Source organism: Eurytemora carolleeae, unplaced genomic scaffold (genome assembly GCF_000591075.1).
Source record: "Eurytemora carolleeae unplaced genomic scaffold, Eaff_2.0 scaffold348, whole genome shotgun sequence".
Lineage (NCBI taxonomy): Eukaryota > Metazoa > Arthropoda > Copepoda > Calanoida > Temoridae > Eurytemora > Eurytemora carolleeae.
Genome location: NW_019396241.1, coordinates 21,074 through 43,323, shown reverse-complemented (window position 1 = coordinate 43,323; position 22,250 = coordinate 21,074). Strand labels below are relative to the sequence as shown.

At 32.0% G+C, this 22,250-nt stretch overlaps 1 protein-coding gene across 1 annotated transcript; it reads right to left on the bottom strand.

Moving 5' to 3' along the window:
* Positions 1-20,677: 20,677 nt before the first annotated feature.
* LOC111699131 (uncharacterized) lies at positions 20,678-22,045 on the bottom strand. The gene is made up of 2 exons (XM_023469712.1): positions 21,724-22,045; positions 20,678-20,920 (listed from the first exon to the last, which is right to left on the bottom strand). The coding sequence occupies exons 1-2, from the start codon at positions 21,995-21,997 to the stop codon at positions 20,823-20,825; spliced, it is 372 nt and encodes a 123-aa protein (XP_023325480.1). The 5' UTR covers positions 21,998-22,045; the 3' UTR covers positions 20,678-20,822.
* Between the last annotated feature and the right edge of the window lie 205 nt (positions 22,046-22,250).

Here is a 22,250-nt window from a genome sequence, read left to right as displayed (position 1 = left end):
TCAAATTTTCTAATCAGTTCATCTTCACAACCTGATGGTGTAAACCTTTGAAATTTCAAATTTAAATTATTTGATCTTACAGAATTCATAGTTTAAAATATTTAAGGTCTATGCCATCGGGTTGCAAGGATATAGGGATTAGAAAATTTGAGTTTGTGGTAAAGACTCAATTCCTTTGACCAGTTAAGGGAAAAAAAGAATGGACTAAAAGAATAAATGGTAGGAGTAGGAGCAAAGAAAAAAAGAAGTTAAGTAGGATAACAGGGGGGGAGGGGGAAACAAGAAAAAAACTGAAAATGAAGTAAAAAGTAGTAAAAAAGAGTTGTAAAGACAAAACATTAAAAGGAGAAGAGAAAGACAAAATGTTGGATTAGAAAAAAAATTGAAAGGAGATGGGATTAAGAGAAGAAAATATGAAAGGAGATGGGATTAAGAGAAGAAAATATGAAAGGAGATAGGATTAAGAGAAGAAAATATGATATGAAAGGAGATAGGATTAAGAGAAGAAAATATGAAAGGAGATAGGATTAAGAGAAGAAAATATGAAAGGAGATAGGATTAAGAGAAGAAAATATGAAAGGGGATAGGATTAAGAGAAGAAAATATGAAAGGAGAAAGGATTAAGAGAAGAAAATATGAAAGGAGATAGGATTAAGAGAAGAAAATATGAAAGGAGATAGGATTTAGAGAAGAAAATATGAAAGGAGATAGGATTAAGAGCAGAAAATAAATATGAAATGAGATTGGATTAAGAGAAGAAAATATGAAAGGAGATAGGATTTAGAGAAGAAAATATGAAAGGAGATGGGATTAAGAGAAGAAAAAATGAAAGGAGATAGGATTTAGAGAAGCAAAAATGAAAGGAGATAGGATTAAGAGAAGAAAATATGAAAGGAGATAGGATTAAGAGAAGAAAATATGAAAGGAGATAGGAATTAGAGAAAGAAATATGAAAGGAGATAGGATTTAGAGAAGAAAATATGAAAGGAGATGGGATTAAGAGAAGAAAATATGAAAGGAGATGGGATTAAGAGAAGAACATATGAAAGGAGATGGGATTAAGAGAAGAAAATATGAAAGGACATAGGATTAAGAGAAGAAAATATGAAAGGAGATGGGATTAAGAGAAAAAAATATGAAAGGAGATGGGATTAAGAGAAGAAAATATGAAAGGAGATAGGATTTAGAGAAGAAAATATGAAAGGAGATAGGATTTAGAGAAGCAAATATGAAAGGAGATAGGATTAAGAGAAGAAAATATGAAAGGAGATAGGATTAAGAGAAGAAAATATGAAAGGAGATGGGATTAAGAGAAGAAAATATGAAAGAAGATGGGATTAAGAGAAGAAAATATGAAAGGAGATAGGATTAAGAGAAGAAAAAAAGGATAAACATAGGATAACAGAAAAAAATAAAAAAAAGTGGTCTGGAAGGAGAAAAAATATAAAACAAAAATTGCAAATAGAGAAATTAAAAACGGAGAAAGGAGGAGAAGAATTGATGGGAGAAGATAAAGAAAAAAAGACGAAGACAAAAAGAATGAAAATTGAATAGAAATAAAGGAAGATCAAGAATTAGAAACAGATAAAAAAGAAAATGGAAGGTAAGTGTAGAACATTAAAACTTTGTGTGACTCTCTGCTTCAATATCGTTCCAATAGTATTTGTTAAGAATTTTCAACCCCTCCCTCTGCCAACTGATTAATGCTTCCTGTCATTATTCGGATATTTTTCAAATAGAATCCATTCTAACCCAACATCTTTCTTTTCAATTCAAACAGAAACCAGTAACTGTAACAAAACAAGGGTATAAAAGGAAAAATAATTGTATATTTAAATTGATTACAAATCTTAAATAAAATATATTTATGTGTTTGTATGTATGTTGCCTACAACCGGTCAAAACATTATCAAAGACGTAAAGGAATTGAGTCTTTTTCACAAACTAAAATTTTCTAATCTCTATATCTGTACAACCTGATGGTGTAAATCCTTGATGTTTCTAAATTCAATTATTCTATTCTATATATAAGATCTACGACATTGTGTTGCGAATATACTGGGATCAGAAAATCCCAGTTGGTGGCAAAGAATAAATTCCTTTAAAAAAAATTATTATTTATTAAGGTAAAATAGGGAGTTCTCCACAAATAAATCGCTCAACCAAAGGAGGCCGTCTTCTGCTAAATGCAAATATAACGGCTCTTATATCTATGTATTGTATACTAAAGAAGACAAAAAAAGAAATGTAAAAAAAAACTATTAAAAACGGAATTGAGTTTTTGCCACAAACTTAAATTTTCTAATCCTTGTATCTTCTCAACTTGAAGGTGTAAAACTTGGATTTTTTAACTTTAAATATTTAACCATGACTTAAGCTAACTTGATAAAAGTTAAAAAGCTAAGAAGATCGTCCAAGCTAACTAACAACGAAGTATAATAATTTTACTAGTATTTTTATTTACAATTTAGATATTAATTGCATAAGGTTGTCGACTCTAGGGGGAAAGGGGGTGTGTTTAAAAACATGCAAATTTTTAACTGAAATTAACTATTTTTTTTATGCGAAATGTATAATCTATATGTAATATAATTAGAGATAACATGTTTAGAATAATTGTATAATGTTATACAATATAAATATTCACACTGTCCTAAATTTCTAGTGTGCCCCCCCCCCCCCTATACTGATATCTTATATCTAGATAATATTAGTGTCAGGGAAATGTTCATAATTTCGAGTGAAAGGTTCATATTTTATAATATATATATATCCCTAGTGAAAATATGAAGATATCATATCTAAGATAACAATTATATTCAATTATGTACTCTTCTTTCATTCCTGTTTCTCTTCAAGATAAAAATATCTAACAATAATAATCAAACATTAATATTCAACATCGATGAATATGCAACAAGCGCCAAATCCAGATATAATGCAACCTGAGCTGGGAACTTTAGAATGAAATATCCTTAATCCCGATCAGTTAATTAATCTGGAGATTAAAAACAAGATCAGAACAAGCATTATTTAATCTGGAGATTAGGAAAAAGATGAGATCAAGAATTAATCCCGATATCCACCATTCAAAAGTTTCCAGCTCTGATGGTGTAAACCTTTCATATTTCAAACTTTGGTTACTTAATCCAACAGACTTCATAGTTTAAAATGTCTAATTGGATCTAAGGAGTACGACGCTGGGTTGGAAAGATATTGGAATTAGAAAATTTGAGTTTGAGGCAAAGACTCAATTCTTTTGTAGCTCTTAAATCGACTGTAGTTGTAATATCAATACTCATATTATTCAATTAAAAGATGAATTCAATTAAAAATTTATGCAACAAAAACTACTTATATATTTCTATTGTTTTAATGGTTTACATTTATATTCAACATGGTGCTGAAATATTTATTGTTATATAACAAGAAATATATGAAAACCCATCTGGTTATTTTGTTCAGAAAATTCTTGTTTATTGCTTGTTTTTTCATCTTCCGTGTATATTGTGCACTGATTTATAATAAATAAAATAAAGTGTTTATCCTATAGAGGCCGTGAGGACGGACTCTGTAATGAAATGATATATGTGTAACTTTCTCACATATATTTTAACTAAGTGAACAGGGTTCGGGTTTAATGTTTATTAATCACACACATTACTAAGACTAAAAGTAGAATGCCTCGTATGAATCCTGACTCCTCCAATGTACTCTGTGTGTGGAACTATCTCAAAGAAGTCATACTATCATCTTTCACATTACCCTCCCCACACAGCGTAAAGATATCTTAGATGGATAATATCCTATTATAACTGGAGTAAGTCTAAAAATCAATGATTTTCTTCTTCAAAGCGTAGAAGCGGCGGAGGCAATTTTTACAGGCTTACGAGGTCGTCCAAGAGGTCGAGGCGGAGCTGGAGGAACTTGCAGTGTTGGGAGGGCAGGACGACCACGTCGAGGTGGCAACGTCGGAGTCTCGTCATCAGTTGTGATGGTCGGCTGAAGGCGTTGAACTAAACTCATCTCTCTTATATTTCCAACCTAGTGACGGAAGGTTCTCAGGGAACGAGATATGAGTAAGTAAGTACCATCATAGAGAGGAGCTTAAGGAGGAACATGTCTAACTTTCCTTTCAAAAACCATCGGACAAGACAAGAGAAAGGTAGGTAACTGTTCTGGAAGATCACAGGCTGGCGGAATGTTGGGATGAGCCAAAACAGGATGGAAACCAGACATGGAATTTCTGAGATCTTAATAGAGCTGGTTCTGCCTCAGAACCATAGACAGCTTCTGAAGCAGAAGTGGTGGAATCATAGCACGTAAATCCAATGAAACCCAATGCAAGTGTTCAAACCAGTCGGAGGAGGCTAAACATGCTCGTAGAGAGTTTTTTAACTGCCTGTGGAATCTCTCCACCATGCCATTAAACTGAGGGTGGAAAGCTGTTGTGGTCTTGTGCTTGATATTTAGCAGTGAACAGATAGCTGACCACAGGGAGGATGTGAACTGAGTACCTCTCCACCTTGTGATAAATGCAGGGACTCCAAAACGTGAGATCCATCCGTGGAGAGTCCATAGGTTGAGCTCTTGAGCATATTCACCTGGATTTTTGAATTCTTTAGCCACCAGGTGGCCCCTCATCTTGATGATTAACCTTTCCAGAAACAGGCCCAGAAATAAACTGCCTGGAACTTCATCAGGAAGGAGGGCCAACATGGTGTTCATCAGAGCAGTAGGATAGCGGTCTCCCACTCCAGGGTGATGAATAACTTTGGAAACTTGCTGCCAGCGTGAGAGGGTGTATTACGACACTAGCTTGGCCTTGAGATCCTCGAAAGGAGTGATGAACGAGAACTTTTGTTATTTTCAAGGAGCCAACCATTTAAAAAGAGGGGTTTGTTCAATTCACATGGGTACTTTATCTGATCAAGTAACATATTGTCCATTTTCCAATTTAAAATTATTTTAATTCTTTGTGAATTTCATACATTTTTTCTACAGCAGAAATGCACTTTTTTAGAGAAACCACTATTCTACTATTGATTTTGAAAGATAAAATCCACGTGGATTTAACGGTTCTGTCAATATTCCAGAAAGCTGTGACTTTTGATCACAATTTGACCCATTAAATATAATTTTTTAGCCTTTTTTATTATATACTTTCTTGTCGGCAAATACATTTTGAATGAAAAAGTATATAACAACAAATCCGTGAGTAAAAAGATGGTTAAATTATAGAACAAAACATGTTTGATTTCAAATAGAAGACACCGATTGCTGTTCACTCTGGTTAGTCCAGGGTGAGATGGATGTCCTCGTCATTTTGATCAGACAAAGCTTTAAAGGGTAATATTGTGAATCGGATGTGCCAAATTTTTTTTTTAAGTGGAGAGTCTCTACAAATTACGACTTATAGTCCCTTTAAAAGACTCGGCTCTAGCATTTTTTTTTAAATTTGGTTTTCATATTTAAATGAATGGAATCAAAATTGTGTTTGAAATATGGTGTAAATGATAAAAAATATAGTTTTTCATTTATAAACATATGTTTTATTGTAAAAACTTTGTATGTTATATTTATATATATCTAGTTACTTCTAGCCTCCTAGGCCGCCGAAAACTCATTAAGTGGTTTCTGTCAAGAGTACATTTACTTAAATGAGATTTGGCAGAGTACATAGTGTACTCAGACAAAACTTTACAACATCTTATTCATAGGCTTAGAAACCTTTTTATAAGAAACAGATTTTCATACAGTGAGAACCAGAAAACTGTGGAATAGGAAGACAACAGCAAGCAAATACTGATATTGTTACAAAGTAAATTTAATTAAATTAAGTGAAATGGGTTTGTCTTATGTTCTTCGGACGATTTAAAGTCAACTTGAGTCTGCGGGTTATCTTCCTAATACTAAGTTTTTTGGTTCTCACTGTTCCCAACGCAAAATGTCGACATGAGAAGAACCCCCCCCCCCCCTGTACGGGAAAAGCAATTGTTTTTAATCATCTGGGGCAACGTAATAAAGCAAGGAAAGTAAATTGCAAATATTATTAAAATAATTCTCTCTGGGCGGTAAACAAGAATAGATAAACCGTGTTCTTATAGTATTCGAGGAGGACTGTCTATATTTAGAAATAAAATGGTGCAGGTAAATACGTTGACCGCAACTAGGGTCAAGTACAAAAAATAACTTATATTTGAGAGTTACAAAGATACAAACAAAATAGTATATTTCACACCTCCACAAAATTCCAAAGCTGCTTTTTTACTTTTATTTTGTATTTTTATATTTTCATGCTTACTTCATAGTCCATATCTAAAATAATTTCTAAGATCAGGAAAATGAATGTGGTTTTATCATATAATATATATTATCATAAAAGCTTAGATGTACATAATATAATATTGACATTGTCATATGCAGTGAATAAGGAATATAGGGCTCTTAAAAATTACACCGAATCATTTTTACTTTACGGGAAGAGTGAAAAATAAACAGATGAATTAAGATTATAAGATGAATAAATAAATCATTAGATCAGAGAATGAATAAATTAATTAACCAATGAATGAATAAATTAATAAACCTATTAATGAATAAATTAATTAACCAATGAATAAATAGATAAAAACCCTTTGAATGAATAGATTAATAGATAAATTAGTTAACCAATGATTGAATAGATTAAGATACCTATGAATGAATATTAATAAAACTATGAAAGAGTAGAATAATAAATCTATGCGTGAATAGACAAATAAGTCAATGAATGAAATAAATAATCAAAAAATGTGAACAATCTGTTGAATAGATAAATAAAGAAATAAAATCTAATTTTATCCCTAGGATAACCCCGGGTTCTTAAAAAATGTCAGCCAATTTGCTTCAGTCGTTTGATCAGCTACAGCTGACATATAAATATATATATGAGCGAAGAGGTTTACTATACATATATAGAATACCAAGTCAATAAATAAATTGACAAAAAGACAAAAGATTGCTTGAAGTCTTCACAAATACAAAATACGAGTATTCAATTATCCAACTATATATAATATTTTAATTTATCACGTTGTTATAAAAATAAGTTAAAAATTCTTCAAACTTTGACGAACTTTCAGAAATCAAATTTAAAAAAATGTTTTTTTCATGACATAAACGCGTCTATTTTAACAAATAAAAGCAGTTCAAACATCTATCGTATTACGTCAAACTAATGTAAATTACAATGTACAAGCAAGATTGAAATTTTTTATGTTTTCAATTTTAACTTCTCAATCTCTTATTGTAAAGAGCTATTGAGAAATACAAAAAATGTCTTAAAAATTTCTATTATGTAACCGGATAAACTTGATTTTGTTATATTTATGTGTTAAATCAAGACTAGAGGAGGTACGAGGTGGAAAATTCGCTCAAGTTTGACCTTTCTCTTCTGTTTAGTGTGCAGTGGTGTATTCATGGTTGCTAAACTTTCGAATTTCATCTCTATGTAAATATACAATATCTAGTATGAAGCAGTAAAAACATTTAACAGCTGTCAACCCTGTATACTTTGTTTATATTTGCAGAATAAAATTTGCTTGACAAAGATTTAAAATAATTTTTGCTAAATATTTTGTAGGGGTGTGTCACATAATTGGGATTAAAAATATAGATCTTTGGTGTATACCTCCTTTTAGGAATAGTTTTACCGAAAAGAATTGAGTCTTCGTCACAAACTCTTATTTTTTATAAATCCCTTTTTCTTTGCAACCAAACATTGCAGACTTCAGATATTTTAGACTAATAATTCTGTTAGATAAAATAATCTAAGTTTGAAATAACAAAGGTTTATTCCATCGGGTTGCAGAGATATTTGGACTTGAATTTGTTGTGAAGACTATAATTTCTATTAATTGAAAAAATGAAAATCAATGTGTTTTAGATAATATTCTCTTAAATCACAGCCCAAATGAAAGGAGATGTGTGTGGGGGGGGGGGCTAAAACGGGGTGGAGAGTAGAGCATTATTATAAAGTTTGATGGTTAAAGGAATAGATATAACAGAAGTTGAATAAAGAAGAAAAGTTCTAAAAGTAATAAATCAGAATTAGTTTCTTATTGTGAATCCAAGCGATATTGAACATACTGCACATACAGTACATACAGTACAGTAATTACCAGAACACAATGGAATAGGAAGACGACATCAGATCAATATTTCATTCATATTTCAGTCTAAATGTTGTCTTGAAACAAATATAGACATTCATTATTTTTGAAAATGTGCACTACAGGTTCTGGTAACTAGGAAATTGTCCTGAGAGTAGGGTTTCCTATAGATTTTTTTACAATTTTGCATTGATGGGCAAAAGCTATTTCGCGCAAATTGTGAAGAAAATCTTGGTTTTTGTTTATTTCGTTGTTTCTTGCTATTTCGTTAAATTTTGAGAAACAATTTTAAGAAATGAATTAATTAATCAGTCAGCGTTTCTTGCACAAAATAATTGAGTCTTTGCCAGTGTCTAAACTATAAGAATGATAATATTGTGATAATTGTTAATGAATAATTTACTGCAGCTATGAAAGAATTCTGTTTTACAGAAACTAATTCACTCCTATTGATATGATAATAATTACTAATGTTATTATTGTTCATGAATAACTTACTGCAGCTATGAAAGAATTGGTTTTAACTGAAACTAATTTACATCTTTTCCTCATTTGCGTATGCATACACCAAATTGTACACAAATTCCAATTTTTCGTTATCATGAGCATTGCCAAATTTCGTGCAAAAACTATGCACAAAATATTGCAAAACATATTTCTTAAATTCTATATTCATTGCAGAAGTTCGTGCAATTTTTTCTTATCAAACTTTAAGCTAGATATGTACATATTAGAGTTCTCTCCCGAGTGGACCATCCGGGACTAAAAAGGAGACTAGGACAGTCCTTGCGACTAACATAGGCGCTCTTTTGTTTAATGTAGCAAATTTCAGAGAGCCCAGCATGGGGTCATTCAGAAAACAAGCTAGAATGAGACTAAAAATATGCCTATTTGAGATATTTTTTTTTCCCACAGTTTGAAGTTTGGGTTTATGGGGGGAGTGTCCTAAGAAAGAGAGGTAAAGAATGTGTTACTATCTTCCAGTCTATTGTCTTATCTTTATATCTATGTCGTGAATCTATAATCTCAACCAGATGTTAAAAATATCAGAGACCTTCCCTTCCCTGTCTTCTCCCCCTCTCCTCTCTCCATGTCATATAAGCTGTTAGAGGCGGATCTTGTTTAGGCAGTTTTTTAGGCAAAATTAGCCTGATGTAGTTTAAGCTGTTTCGATTGTGAATTATTTTGACTAAATGCAACTTAAATTATTTTTTGTTGTTAAACAAAATTTTATAAAAGTTTATCAAAAATTTAATGTGGCCTAGTTGCTTAGATTAGGCAGGGTTGGACGCATTGCCAGCTGCCTTCCATGGTAGCTGTAAATGCCACAGCTGGGCACAGTAGACACACACATACGGACAAATATAGCGAGACCCCCTGTCGGGATATTGAACTTGTAACCCCACACCTTTTCCGTTCTGAGCACTGACTAAAAATGGGCTTTTCAGTTGTATTTAGTCGTGATCCTCTTGATGAATGATAAGTGTCTCAAGGCGCTTAAATAATACTGACTACTAGTCACAAATAGTCTCTAAAATTTGCGACCTTGGTCCACCCGGGCTTTTTTCTTATCAAATTTTAAGCTACATATGTACATATTAGCGTGCTCTTTTTTCTTATAAAACGTTAAGCTACATATGTGCATATTAGAGTGCTCTTTTTTCTTATCAAACTTTAAGCTACATATGTACATATTAGAGTTCTCTTTTTTCTTATCAAACTTTAAGCGAAATATGTACATATTAGAGTGCTCTTTTTTCTTATCAAACTTTAAGCTAAATATGTACATATTAGAGTGATCTTTTTTCTTATCAAACTTTAAGCTACCAATGCACATGTTAGGGTGCTCTTATTTCTTATTAAAAATACTAAATAATTTCCTTACCCTTAGGATTTCTAATTTTCAACACCGAACAACCATTTTTTCTCTGAAATGTAAGATTTAAAAACTTATCTTTGAAAAATATTTCTTCGTCAATTAACTGGAAGACTCTATTGGTAATTTTTAAAGGTAAAGTTATGTAAAGTTTTATCAATGATTAAAAAAGTTTTATTTTTTTCCCCTCTAGGTGTCACACAATACTCATAAAACTAAAATTAATAAGACAAATAGAAAAATTATTTTAATTTTCAAATAGTTGTAAAAAATGTTTTTTTATTTAATTAATGTTGAAAATATTCTGACCTAAACCATTCTAAATTAGTTTTTGTGAGATTAAGCTTTAAAAAAACTATAAACTAAGATTTAGTTTTTGTTTTTACAGGTACAAAATTAGCTAACCTAATAATTTTTGAGATTAAACTTTAAATAAAACACTTTAAAAATGCTTTATTTTTATTTAGTTCCGCTTTCGTCGATTAAACTAGAAAAATAACAGTAAAAAAAACTTTTTTTCTGTGTGAATTGAAATTCATTTCGAAAAACCTCTTTCCCGTTCTTGTAAACTCTAAAAAAACCTGAGAAATTCACGAGAATTTGTTACTTTAATCTTTTACTTTTCTAACATTTGGTAAAAACTGGTTGGCATGGGGGGGGGGGGGGTGTCAAACTTCTGATTTTTTTTACCATTGTCCATTAGGCACTAGAATTAATTTAAATCTTAGATATTTTCAGAGACAAGGAGTGTTTTTCTGAAATGTGAACTTGTGTTTAAAATCCTTATATGCAATCAAACAAATTTGATATTCTAATTTTTGTGTAAAATGTGAACTAAAAGAATTACGAGGCAGTAAAGTCAGCAGACAGCAACTCCGCATAGATTGAATGACTTCATTATGTTGAGAATTGAGCGCTAAACTTAATAAAAAACAAACAATGCATACTTAAATAATTAAATAGATAGAAATAATTTTAGTTTTATAAATAAAAATAGAAAGATAAATAGTTAGATAGAAAGATAAATAAAATAAAATGATGAATAGATATAAAGGTAGATAGATGGATAGATAAAAATAAAAATATGAATAAAGATTGATAGATAGCTAATAATAGAAATAGTTGTAGCAAATGACGTACTTGTAAAGCTTCATACAGATCTGTACAACTCGTCAGCTATCAATATCAACATGGACACAAGCTCTTAGTCGATCAATGCAAAACCAATGGGCACAATCTCAGCTCGAATGTTTCAACGAAGACCAGCTATCAATGTCAACACGGACACAAGCTCTGAATTGATTGATGCCAAACCAATTGGCACAATCTCAGCTTGTGTGTTTCAACGAGGACCAGCTATCAATGTCAAATGGACACAAGCTCTTAATCAATAGATGCCAAAACAATGGGCACAATCTAAGCATGTATGTATCAACGAAGACCAGCTATCAATGTCAACATGGACACAAGCTCCAAATCGATCAATGCAAAACCAATGGGCACAATCTCAGCTTGTGTGTTTCAATGAGGTCCAGTTATCAATGTCCAGACGGACACAAGCTCTTAATCAATAGATGCCAAACCAATGGACACAATCTCAGCTCGTATGTTTCAACGAGGACCAGCTATCGATGTCCAGATGGACACAAGCTCTTAATCAATCAATACAAAACCAATGGGCACAATCTTGGCTTGTGTGTTTCAATGAGGTCCAGTCATCAATGTCCAGATGGACACAAGCTCTTAACCGTTCGATGCCAAACCAATGGGCACAATCTCAGCTCGTATGTTTCAACATGGACCAGCTATCAATGTCAACACGGACACAAGCTCTAAATTAATTGATGCCAAACCAATGAGCACAATCTCAGCTTGTGTGTTTCAATGAGGACCAGCTATCAATGTCAAATGGACACAAGCTCTTAATCAATAGATGCCAAACCAATGGGCACAATCTCAGCTTGTATGTTTCAACGAGGACCAGCTATCAATGTCAATATGGACACAAGCTCTTAATCGATCAATGCAAAAACTAATGGGCACAATCTCAGCTCGTATGTTTCAACGAAGACCAGCTATCAATGCAACACCAAGCTCTTAATCAATCGATGCCAAACCAATGGGCACAATCTCAGCTTGTATGTTTCAATGAGGTCCAGCTATCAATGTCCAGACGGACACAAGCTCTTAATCAATAGATGCCAAACCAATGGGCACAATCTCAGCTCGTATGTTTCAACGAGGACCAGCTGTCAATGTCAATATGGACACAAGCTCTTAAACGATCGATGACAAACCAATGAGCACAATCTCAGCTCATATGGTTCAACGAGGACCAGCTGTCAATGTCAATATGGACACAAGCTCTTAAACGATCGATGACAAACCAATGGGCACAATCTCAGCTCGAATGTTTCAACGAGGACCAGCTATCAATGTCAACACCAAGCTCTTTATCAATCAATGCCAAAACAATGGACACAATCTCAGCTCAAATGTTTCAACGAGGACCAAATTACTTTTATCACCGTTATCAAAGCAGAATCTATACCAACTAATTTGTTTTTAGAGACCTATTTATTTAGAGATTCATTTGAGTAAAATTATACAGGCAACTAATTAGATGAACATATTTCTCACAAGAAATTTGTCAATAAATCAATGCTGGAATCAATTATTTCGTTTTTATCATTATATTTAATTTCTTATCTCTATAAATTTATTCGCAGATTTCTGCAAATTCTTCAAATGTCGTATTTTCAATAAAAATTCCAGAAAATCTGCAGAAAATCTTTGTGAATAATCAGAGGTTACAGAAACTAATAATTGAATAAGATTACTTATTTTCGATGATAAGATTAATTTTTATTTTCTCAACCTGTTCCTAAACAACTAATTAGTTTACTGTAGAATTTTGTTTACATTTTTTGTCGTCGTTATTTAATGATTAAAAAAAACAATTCTGAAAACGTATCTACCCAAAAGTACGATTTTGAACGTCGACTTTGCGCTCAAACTCAGGATTTACAGATCTCTGAAAAGTTTCTCAAATAAATCCTAAAGAATTTTGTCCACAACACTGCAAACTCAGTTCAATTACCTTATACAGCCGGACTGTTCCTTTAAAATAGAAAGATGAATAGATAGATATATAGATACTAGTTTATATATGTATATATAGAAAAATGCAGGAAAGAATCCTGACTCTAAAGAAAGTGTGTAACAAGATACAAAAAGACGGAATATTTCATTAGATTCTATTTATTCTTTTCTTCAACCTTTCTCAATTCTATTCTTGACTCCGGGTCCATGTTTATCATTTTCTATTCCTAGCCCCTTCTCTATTCTCTATTCTTAGCCCCTCCTCTATTCTCTATTCCTAGCCCCTTCTCTATTCTCTATTCCTAGCCCCTTCTCTATTCTCTATTCCTAGCCCCTCCTCTAGTCTCTATTCCTAGCCCTTCCGCAAAATGTTTAGTTCTCTCTTTTAATTTGTCAGTTTAATTCCTCCCTTATATTTCTCTTCTGAGTTTTGTGTGATTAAAGTTTGTTTGACAACAAAGTTAAAAACAAACCAACATGAATCTACATATATACTACATACATACTTTTACAAGTTTCCCAGTTTCCCAGGCTCAATTAGTAACTTGCACACTCTCGACTCACTCCAAGTTTACTCATATATTACATAATTTGGGAATAAAAAATGACATCCAATTCTACTCTGGATACAAAGGAATTGAGGAGGGTGATTTTAAACATAATCTTCTTTTTAATTTTTCAAATATTTTATCAAAAGTGAAATTTAAACCGAAGAGTGTATTAGAAATAAATTTTAAAAATTACAGACATTCAGAAAAAAATTCCTAGGCATACCTGTTTTATAAATCTGTATACTTTATATATAAAAATATTAAAAAAATTTTAACGCCCCGCCCCTCCCCGCCCCCCTAATCCAACCTCTTTCAAAATTGGCCCAAGAACCTCATCCTTTTGTTTTAATATTTATAAAACTTGGATCATTCTTCATTGTTTTAAACTGAGCTCTCTGGATAGTTTTAGAAAAAGATAATTCCAAACTTCAAACTTCTAGTTTCCATTATTCAACAAGAATATGACGATTTCATAAAAAAAGAATTTAATGAAAAATAAAAAAATAATAAATTGATTGATAAAGGGTGTCAAACAAAAAACCTAAACTTTTGGATTAAAACTAGTTTCATTCACTAAAAGGAAAAAAAGGAAATGCATTTGTTTTCTATAAAATTGACTAATTATCATAGCCACCCAAATTCCATGCAATGCAAAGAATAATTAGCGAAGTATTTTGAACTCTAATGATCTTTGTAATGCAATGGCGAATAAATTGTCATATTATTATGTTTATTCAAACAAATCAGTATATTTCTCATAATAATATCTACACCAAAAATCAATTATAATTATGCTGCTTGTAATCCTTATTAGTTTATTAATTTTGTAAGACAAATAATATACATAATCTGAGGCCGAATTTAAAGAATTTGAGCCGCGGCTTAAATTTAAGACGCAGCTCGAATATGGCTGGTTCCACTTAGAATTGTATTCAATGTTTCACGATTTAAGCCGGCGCTCAATCGAAAACGGTTTTTGGCGGATTTGCGACGCGGCTCAATATCATTAAATTCCGACTCTGAATTTCTTCCCGTTATGTTTAGTTACAAGGAAAATTTGTTGTTTGGTTTTTGAAATCCACGAATAAAACTACAAAAATTCGAGAATTTTTTGAAATTTTATTTAGTGCAAAAAAACGTTGGCCTTGAAAGTAAATGATGCCTGATATCTTTTGTCAAAAAAAAATAATAAGTTTTTTTATTCTTCCAAACAATTCAAGTTTAAACTTCACAAAAAAATCCCGGTTTTTATTCGATTTCTTTAGTAGATAAAACCCTGTTAAGTTTATGTGTTGAATGTAAACATTGTGGATATTGTCTAAAGAATTCGGAGGGAGACTTTGACAAGTTGACATCCTAAATTTATCCAATAGAAAATGTTAAAATCTCTTTTCTCTTAACTGGAATTTGATTCTGCCGGGGTTAAGATAAAAAACTTTTTTTTAACCGCCTTTTGACCAACATTACCGACCTATGATTGCCCAATAGATGGGTATTAAGTTCCTTAACGTCCCTTGGGACAAATATGTAAAACAACCACCCGCATTACGCAGTTTTCGTGAAGTTTTCATCTCGTAAAGACGATAAAATGTTGTACAGTTACTTTTTTGGGGTTTCCTCGACCAATTTTTCCTACAAAACATCCCTCGCTATGCTCTAGATGTTTTGTAGGCAAAATTGGTCTTGGGAACCCTTGGTAAAGAAGACTTTCCTGTAAAGTAATTGTAAATAATTATTCAGTCAACTCAAAGCAAGCTTCCTTAACTTGTTAATAATTAGTCGACTGTCTTAGTCAGGTTGTCATCACTTTTTTAAAATTCCATCATACATCAAACATAGTCAAATAAACAAATAAAATGGGTATGAACTTATTTTTTGGGAGGCCATAGACCATTGATTTTATTGAGTTTATATAAAAAACCTAATTGATTTTTAAATGGAAAAAAACGAAGTAAATTTATAAAACAAATTAATCCCGCTGCTAACAATTTTACTGATAAATTCATGCTTTGTAAAAGAAAAAAATATTTAATTTCTTCAGTTAAATTTTTTAAGTAATTCTTATCATTAGCATTTCAAGGGTGAATTTCCATAGGAACACTTTGAATTGCATTTAAAAGAAGTGTTTAAATCACTTTATTAGTAAAAAGCATAACTTTTGTGGTTAGTTTCTGCTATAAGTTAAAGGAACAGATCACATATTTTACAAACTATGCAATGCCTCCCTTTAACCTAGAAATTACCTCTATTCTCTAAATCCTTGTATTTTTTGTATTACTTAAGACGGATGGGTGGATGGTTAGATAGTAAAACGATATTACGATGACAGATTGTTTGATGGATAGGGATAAGTTGAGATCTAGGAGTATATAAAAATATAAATACCATGAATGTTAAGAGATATCAACCATTGTAAAGTATTCATAAATATAATCTCATGAATGTTAAGAGATAAATTAACCATGTAGAGAACATAAAAATATAAATATCATGAATGTTAAGAGATAAAGTAACCATGTAGAGAACATAAAAATATAAATATCATGAATGTTAAGAGATATCAACTATGTAGAGAACATAAAAATATAAATATCATGAATGTTAAGAGATAAAGTAACCATGTAGAGAACATGAAAATATTATTATATCATGAATGTTAAGAGATATCAACCATGTAGAGAACATAAAAATATAAATATCATGAATGTTAAGAGATATCAACTATGTAGAGAACATAAAAAATAAATATCATGATGCTGAGCTCAAGGAGGGGGTTCGAAAATTTGGCAATGAGATTAGGCAAAGTTGATATTCCAGGCAAAGGAGGGTATTTGTTTACCCAAGTAATCGGTCCCAGTATGAATGTTAAGAGATATCAACCATGGCAGAGTGTGTACAAATATAATATCATGAATGTTAAGAGATAAATTAACCATGTAGAGAGTTGTTTAGTCATTTTTGCGATAAAAAAATGATTTCAATAGATTGCTTTCAGATCATTTTCAAAAAGTGTTTTTTTTTACTTACTCCAAGATCCTGGGTTACCTACTATGCTAGGCAAGATGGATCTTACATCATTTTCATTTTTTTCTCATTAATTTATCATTTTTTTCTCAAACACTTTCTCAAATCCATCTTGAAACCAATTGGAAAAAGTTTTGAAATATTTTAAAATTAAAAATTTAGTTTTGAGTTGGAAACTTTTGAAAAGAATTGTTAAAAATCAGAAAGTTTCCAGTTTGTCACTTTTAGATTTCAGAAAATTAATTTGAAATTTTTAATAAAAAAACTAAACTTTGAAACATATCTGACAAAGGACATGAATTTATTTCTCGACTTTTAGCACGCAAATTTAACGCATAGAAAGAGGGTGCAATTTAAATAATGAAGAATAAGGATGTAAAGATGCAAACTCATGTATATATTATTTTGTTTTCGGAGACATAAAACTAAAAAAGAACATCGTCCAGTTTTTTTTTTACATTCAAACTGTCCATGCTAGTTCTTACTTATCAAGGTAATAATAACCAACCTTCTATATACATACTTTGCTTTTTCTATCCAATTGTATCCACGACTGAACCGATTGGGCCCAAGTTTTGTAAGGGACCTCACATGACCCCAGGGAAGGTATATGGATGCCCAGAATTACAAAAATTTGTCTTCAAAAATTTTTGATTTTCGGAAGTTTTAAAAATCCCCGGAAAATTATTATTAGATCTGCGAACTTAATTTGTTATTGTTATATATTGTACAAAGAGAAGATGCTCACAGAAAAAGTAGGTGGGCACGTAGCACCTAAAAGCCTAGTTATCTAAATTTCCTATAAACATATTTTACACCAGTGCTTTTGGATAAAAATCAAAACAATTTATAAGCTTTTCCCTTCCAGGTAAAGGTTTAATAAATCCGCGAATACATTTAGTATTGACACATTCCTTTCGTAATCTTACAGCTAGGGGTTCCCAAAATATTTAACTTTTCTCTTCATCAACGAATGACTCATTCTCTCACTCCTAGATATATATGGTGTATAAGTACTTCATCCTAGTACTCCAGGAGTCACCAGCCATATACTAAACTCCTGTAGGAGTATTCTTCCATTCCTTGATATATAGTGTATAAGTACTCCATCCTAGTACTCCAGGAGTCACCAGCCATATACTTAACTCCTGTAGGAGTATTCTTCCACTCCTTGATATATAGTGTATAAGTACTCCATCCTAAAGAAAGGGGGTCGGTTAAGAAGCAATACTTTTTATTTCCGTATTAGATCTTTGAGGTTAAATTAATTTGTACTTCTCAATCAAATGTTTCCGGAGAGATGCTAAATTGAAAATTGGGACTTTAAAAAAATAGATAAAAAGTGAATTATAAATGATGGGATTAAAAGGGTAGGTGCCGGGAGGAGGGGGGGGGGTTATTTCTTAAAGAATCATATGTCTAAATCAAAAGAGATTAAACTAAAATTTTAAGATATGAGATTTCAAGCTTTATTTCCCGAGCATATTTTGCGTGGACACCCTGCTGGAATGAGTATGTGTGTGTATACTGGTATATGGTATAGTGTATACTAGGGCACCTGCGAGGTCTAACTAAGAGAGAAAAGCCTCCCCCTGCCCCCCTCTCCTCCCCCTCCCTCAGCCTCTCCTTGTGCACCGGCAGCATTAATATTGGTCTTCAGGTATACACAAACATAGCATCTCCCCTTCCCACCCTCCCCACCCACTCTTCATCCCATCCTTCCCCCCGCAAAACCACCGGAGATGATATTGAATATATGGTAAAAGTCAAAATATTTAAAATTTAAAATCTACCCAATATTTAATCTCATGGCAGATAGTACAGTGTGACCCACGTAACATGACAATTTTAAGAAAACCAAGTGTAATAATATTGGATATGCATGGATTGCTTTATATAACCAATCCAAAACAAAAACATCTCATAAAAAATAAATTCCGATTCAAAACGGTGTCATTTGAACTTGTTCTGAACAAAAATAATGAAAATATCCGTGTTTTCTGTCGGAAAACTTTTTATTTCTAATTGTGTTTTCTAAATAAAACTGATTTTATGCAACAGATACTTAATCTAAAGAATTGAACCCTTTTTTGGATAAAAAACAACGATATATTAAAATTGAAAAATCAAAGTTTTTTTTTCTTAAAATAGAATTCTGAATTGAAATTCAACCCTTTTTTATAATGAAAAAACAAGGAAATATTAAAAAAACTAAAGTTTTTTTCTTATACAGTGGAAGACGATTATATCAATATAATAAAAACGACTTTTACTACTTTGCTTTTAATTGCTAACAATCTTTTTTCGAATTATAATTTTACAAGTAAGTAATGAACAGCTTTCTTAATTACAAGCTTCTCTTTGTTTTCATGTTTTTGTGTATCCATGCTGTTAAACAGGTTAATAATTCAAAATTGATATCGAAAGTCGTCTTCATTATATTGATTTAATCGCCTACCACCGTATTAAAACTCTGACAGTATGTTGTATACAATTGTTTAAGAAACATTAATATTGAAGCAAAAATTTGTCTTATTCTGACTTAACGTAACAATTATATAGATTTTCGGCCACAGGGCAAAAATCTCTTTCACTAAAGGTTATAAACCTTAAGGGCCGCAGAATTATTAACTAATTAAATTTGCTAAAAGATATTCTAGAAAATATTACATTTTTCAAAACAACAATCTCTGATTTTTAAGTCTTAATAAAGGGTGTCCCAATAAACATGGGAATTCAGTGACGAATTCGATATCGTCTTTTCAAATAATTCTTTGATTTAGTATAGTGATACCTACTGAGAATGCTGTAATCTGTTAGAGTTTCGTCTGCTATGTTCACATTTTGTTTGTTAATGTTTTGACTGCATACTGTTTTACTTAGTAAAACAAGAAAATTGCAGTATACAAACAGAGTAAACTTGTCCGTCTTCACTGTTCATCTTGCGGAGACATTATAGACACATCTTTACAGCATTTTACCCTTTTCATAAAATAAACTCTAGCAGACATAATAATATTATGGCTTTTGAAATTAGGTATTACAGTGATAATTCATAACAAAGACGATATCCAATTCGTCACTGAATTCCCATGTTTTTTTGGGACACCCTGTATCTTTGCAACCGAATATCGAAGACGTTTAATATTTCAAAATGTGAATTCTGATAGACCAAAGAGTTTAAAATATCAAAGGTTTGCAGATGGCAAAGATATACGGATTAAAAAACAGGATTTGGTGAGTTGTCTTGAAGATTGACGAGAAAAGAATTTATTCAAAATTTGACTTGTCCATAACGGAAATACACCATAACTATTCTTAGGGTTTCATCTTAATTTTCCTAATATACAGTGAGATCCATAATACTGGGATTAGGAAGACAAATATTTGACTCAACTGTAAATTATATACAATATAGTCTTATAACATGATTGAAACATTAAACACAGAAATTATAACGTGTACAACACCCATTAAATTCTAAACCTACTGCAAAAAGTATTGGTTTTTATCTATATATAAATTTGGCTTGTCTGTTTGTCTGTCTGTTTGTCTGTCTGTTTGTGTCCAATAAACGTCAAAACGGCTGAACCGATCGGGCCCAAGTTTTTTGTGGGACATCTAGGGACCCCAGGGAAGGTTTATGAATGATTGAAATTTTAAAAATTTGTTTATAAGAGGTTTTTAATTTTGTAAAAAAATTTAAATTTTTGAAAATTCGCGAATTTTTTTTAAAAAATCCGCAAAACTTTTTTCATCTTTGTTTTGAAATGTAAACAATTCGAACATGTTCCTAATTTAAATAGAAGATGGGCGCAAAGCGCCCTAAAAGCCTAGAAAGAAGGGCGCGAAGCGCCTTGAATTTCTAGTAATAATAAAATACTCATTAGATTGCTTGATTTGCTTAGTTTTATCGGTCACATCTATTTCTAAATTGTCTGCATTATAGGTTGAATAATTCTTTAAGCAAGAAAGTTCTGAATTTTTTTATATTTTCAGTGATAAATAACATTAATTACGAATATTATCATTTCTACAAGTACGAATTTTGGTTTATTTCAAAGTTTGAAAAAAGAATGATTTTTTAACTGTAAGATGCGCTTGTATTTATATTCTTTAATTATCTCTCTTTTTATCTTTCTTTCCTCCTCCTTCGGTTCTCGGAGGAATAATGGTTCCATCCTCACAGATACATGTACTCCTATCCTCAGGGTCTAAAATATTACTTGATTTAGTTTTAAAATTGGTGCCTCCCCCCCAACCTACCAACCTTCCCAACTCATGGGGGGGGGGATGACTGGATTTTGTCGCAATAGTTCTCTTAAAATGCATTTGTCTTGTGTTTCATGTTGAGAATGGACAAAATAAATATATTCTGATAATCTTTCATTTACAAACATTGTATTAATTGTAGCTTGCATTGATATATAATGATTTAAATTTATAATTACCTTTCCGGTTCATAAAGTTATCCTTGAATGGATCTTGTAAACCCCCAATATATTTAGAATGTCGTCTTTGATAAAGCGAACTATTTCGGAAAAACATATAGTTTAGCTTTCTTACACAAAATTAAAACAGATTCAGAATAATCTAAATATATATTTAGATACTAACAACCATTTTTAAAAGATGTGGGGGCGTCGGCCGCCCGCCAAAGTATTAGTTTGGTCTTTGATTCGTGTTTAATTAAATACATTTTAAGAGTTTTCACGGAAACTACCAGTTGTCCGTCAGATTTCAAGACTTCAGCACAACATTACTATGACTCAGACTTCACTCAGAAAAATTACTCAAGCCTCTTCCCTCACCATTCACACACACATGGTGAGATCTGGTTCCTTTCAATTGTCTTTGAATATGCTTTAGAATATTTTTTTACGGAAAAAAGTATAATTTTAGGTTTTTTTCAAGATTTATCAAATTTTGAGTCTTAACTTTTAATTTCCGGAACTGTTCTAAATTTGCTGCATTTGCATTGGTTAAAACCCCCTAATGTTAAGAAATAATGAATTACCTGCGCAAACTGGTTCAGCTTTATCTGCACAAGGAGAATGATGTCGACCCTCTTCTCTTTCCTCCTTGACAGGAGCAGATCCGTCAGTGCAGAGGCAAGAAGGACGACCTGAAGGACAAGGTTTCTTATGCGCATCTCGTTTACTCCTGGGTGGAACTATAGTACCATCAGGACACTTGCAGGTTGGAGCTAGGGCATCAGGACATGAACCACCACGATCTCCGTAAACTACTCCAGCAACCAGGAGTACACTTAGCACCAGTAGAACCCTCATCTTGCAATACCTTTAAAATAAACAGTTAGACATGGTTCTGGATTTAAAGCTATGGCACGTCTTGAATTCTTAAATAGTTTGCTCTGCGTTTTTTTTAGCAAGGGCTTCCCTCCGGATCGTTCGTTCTTTTCCAAAACGTTCGGACGTTTTCGAAATAATTTGTTTGGAACGATGTGGTTGCTCAACCCTCGAGAGAAAACCCCGTTTGTTAATTACAAAAACTACCGTTTACAGTTACCTGGGGGGGGGGGGG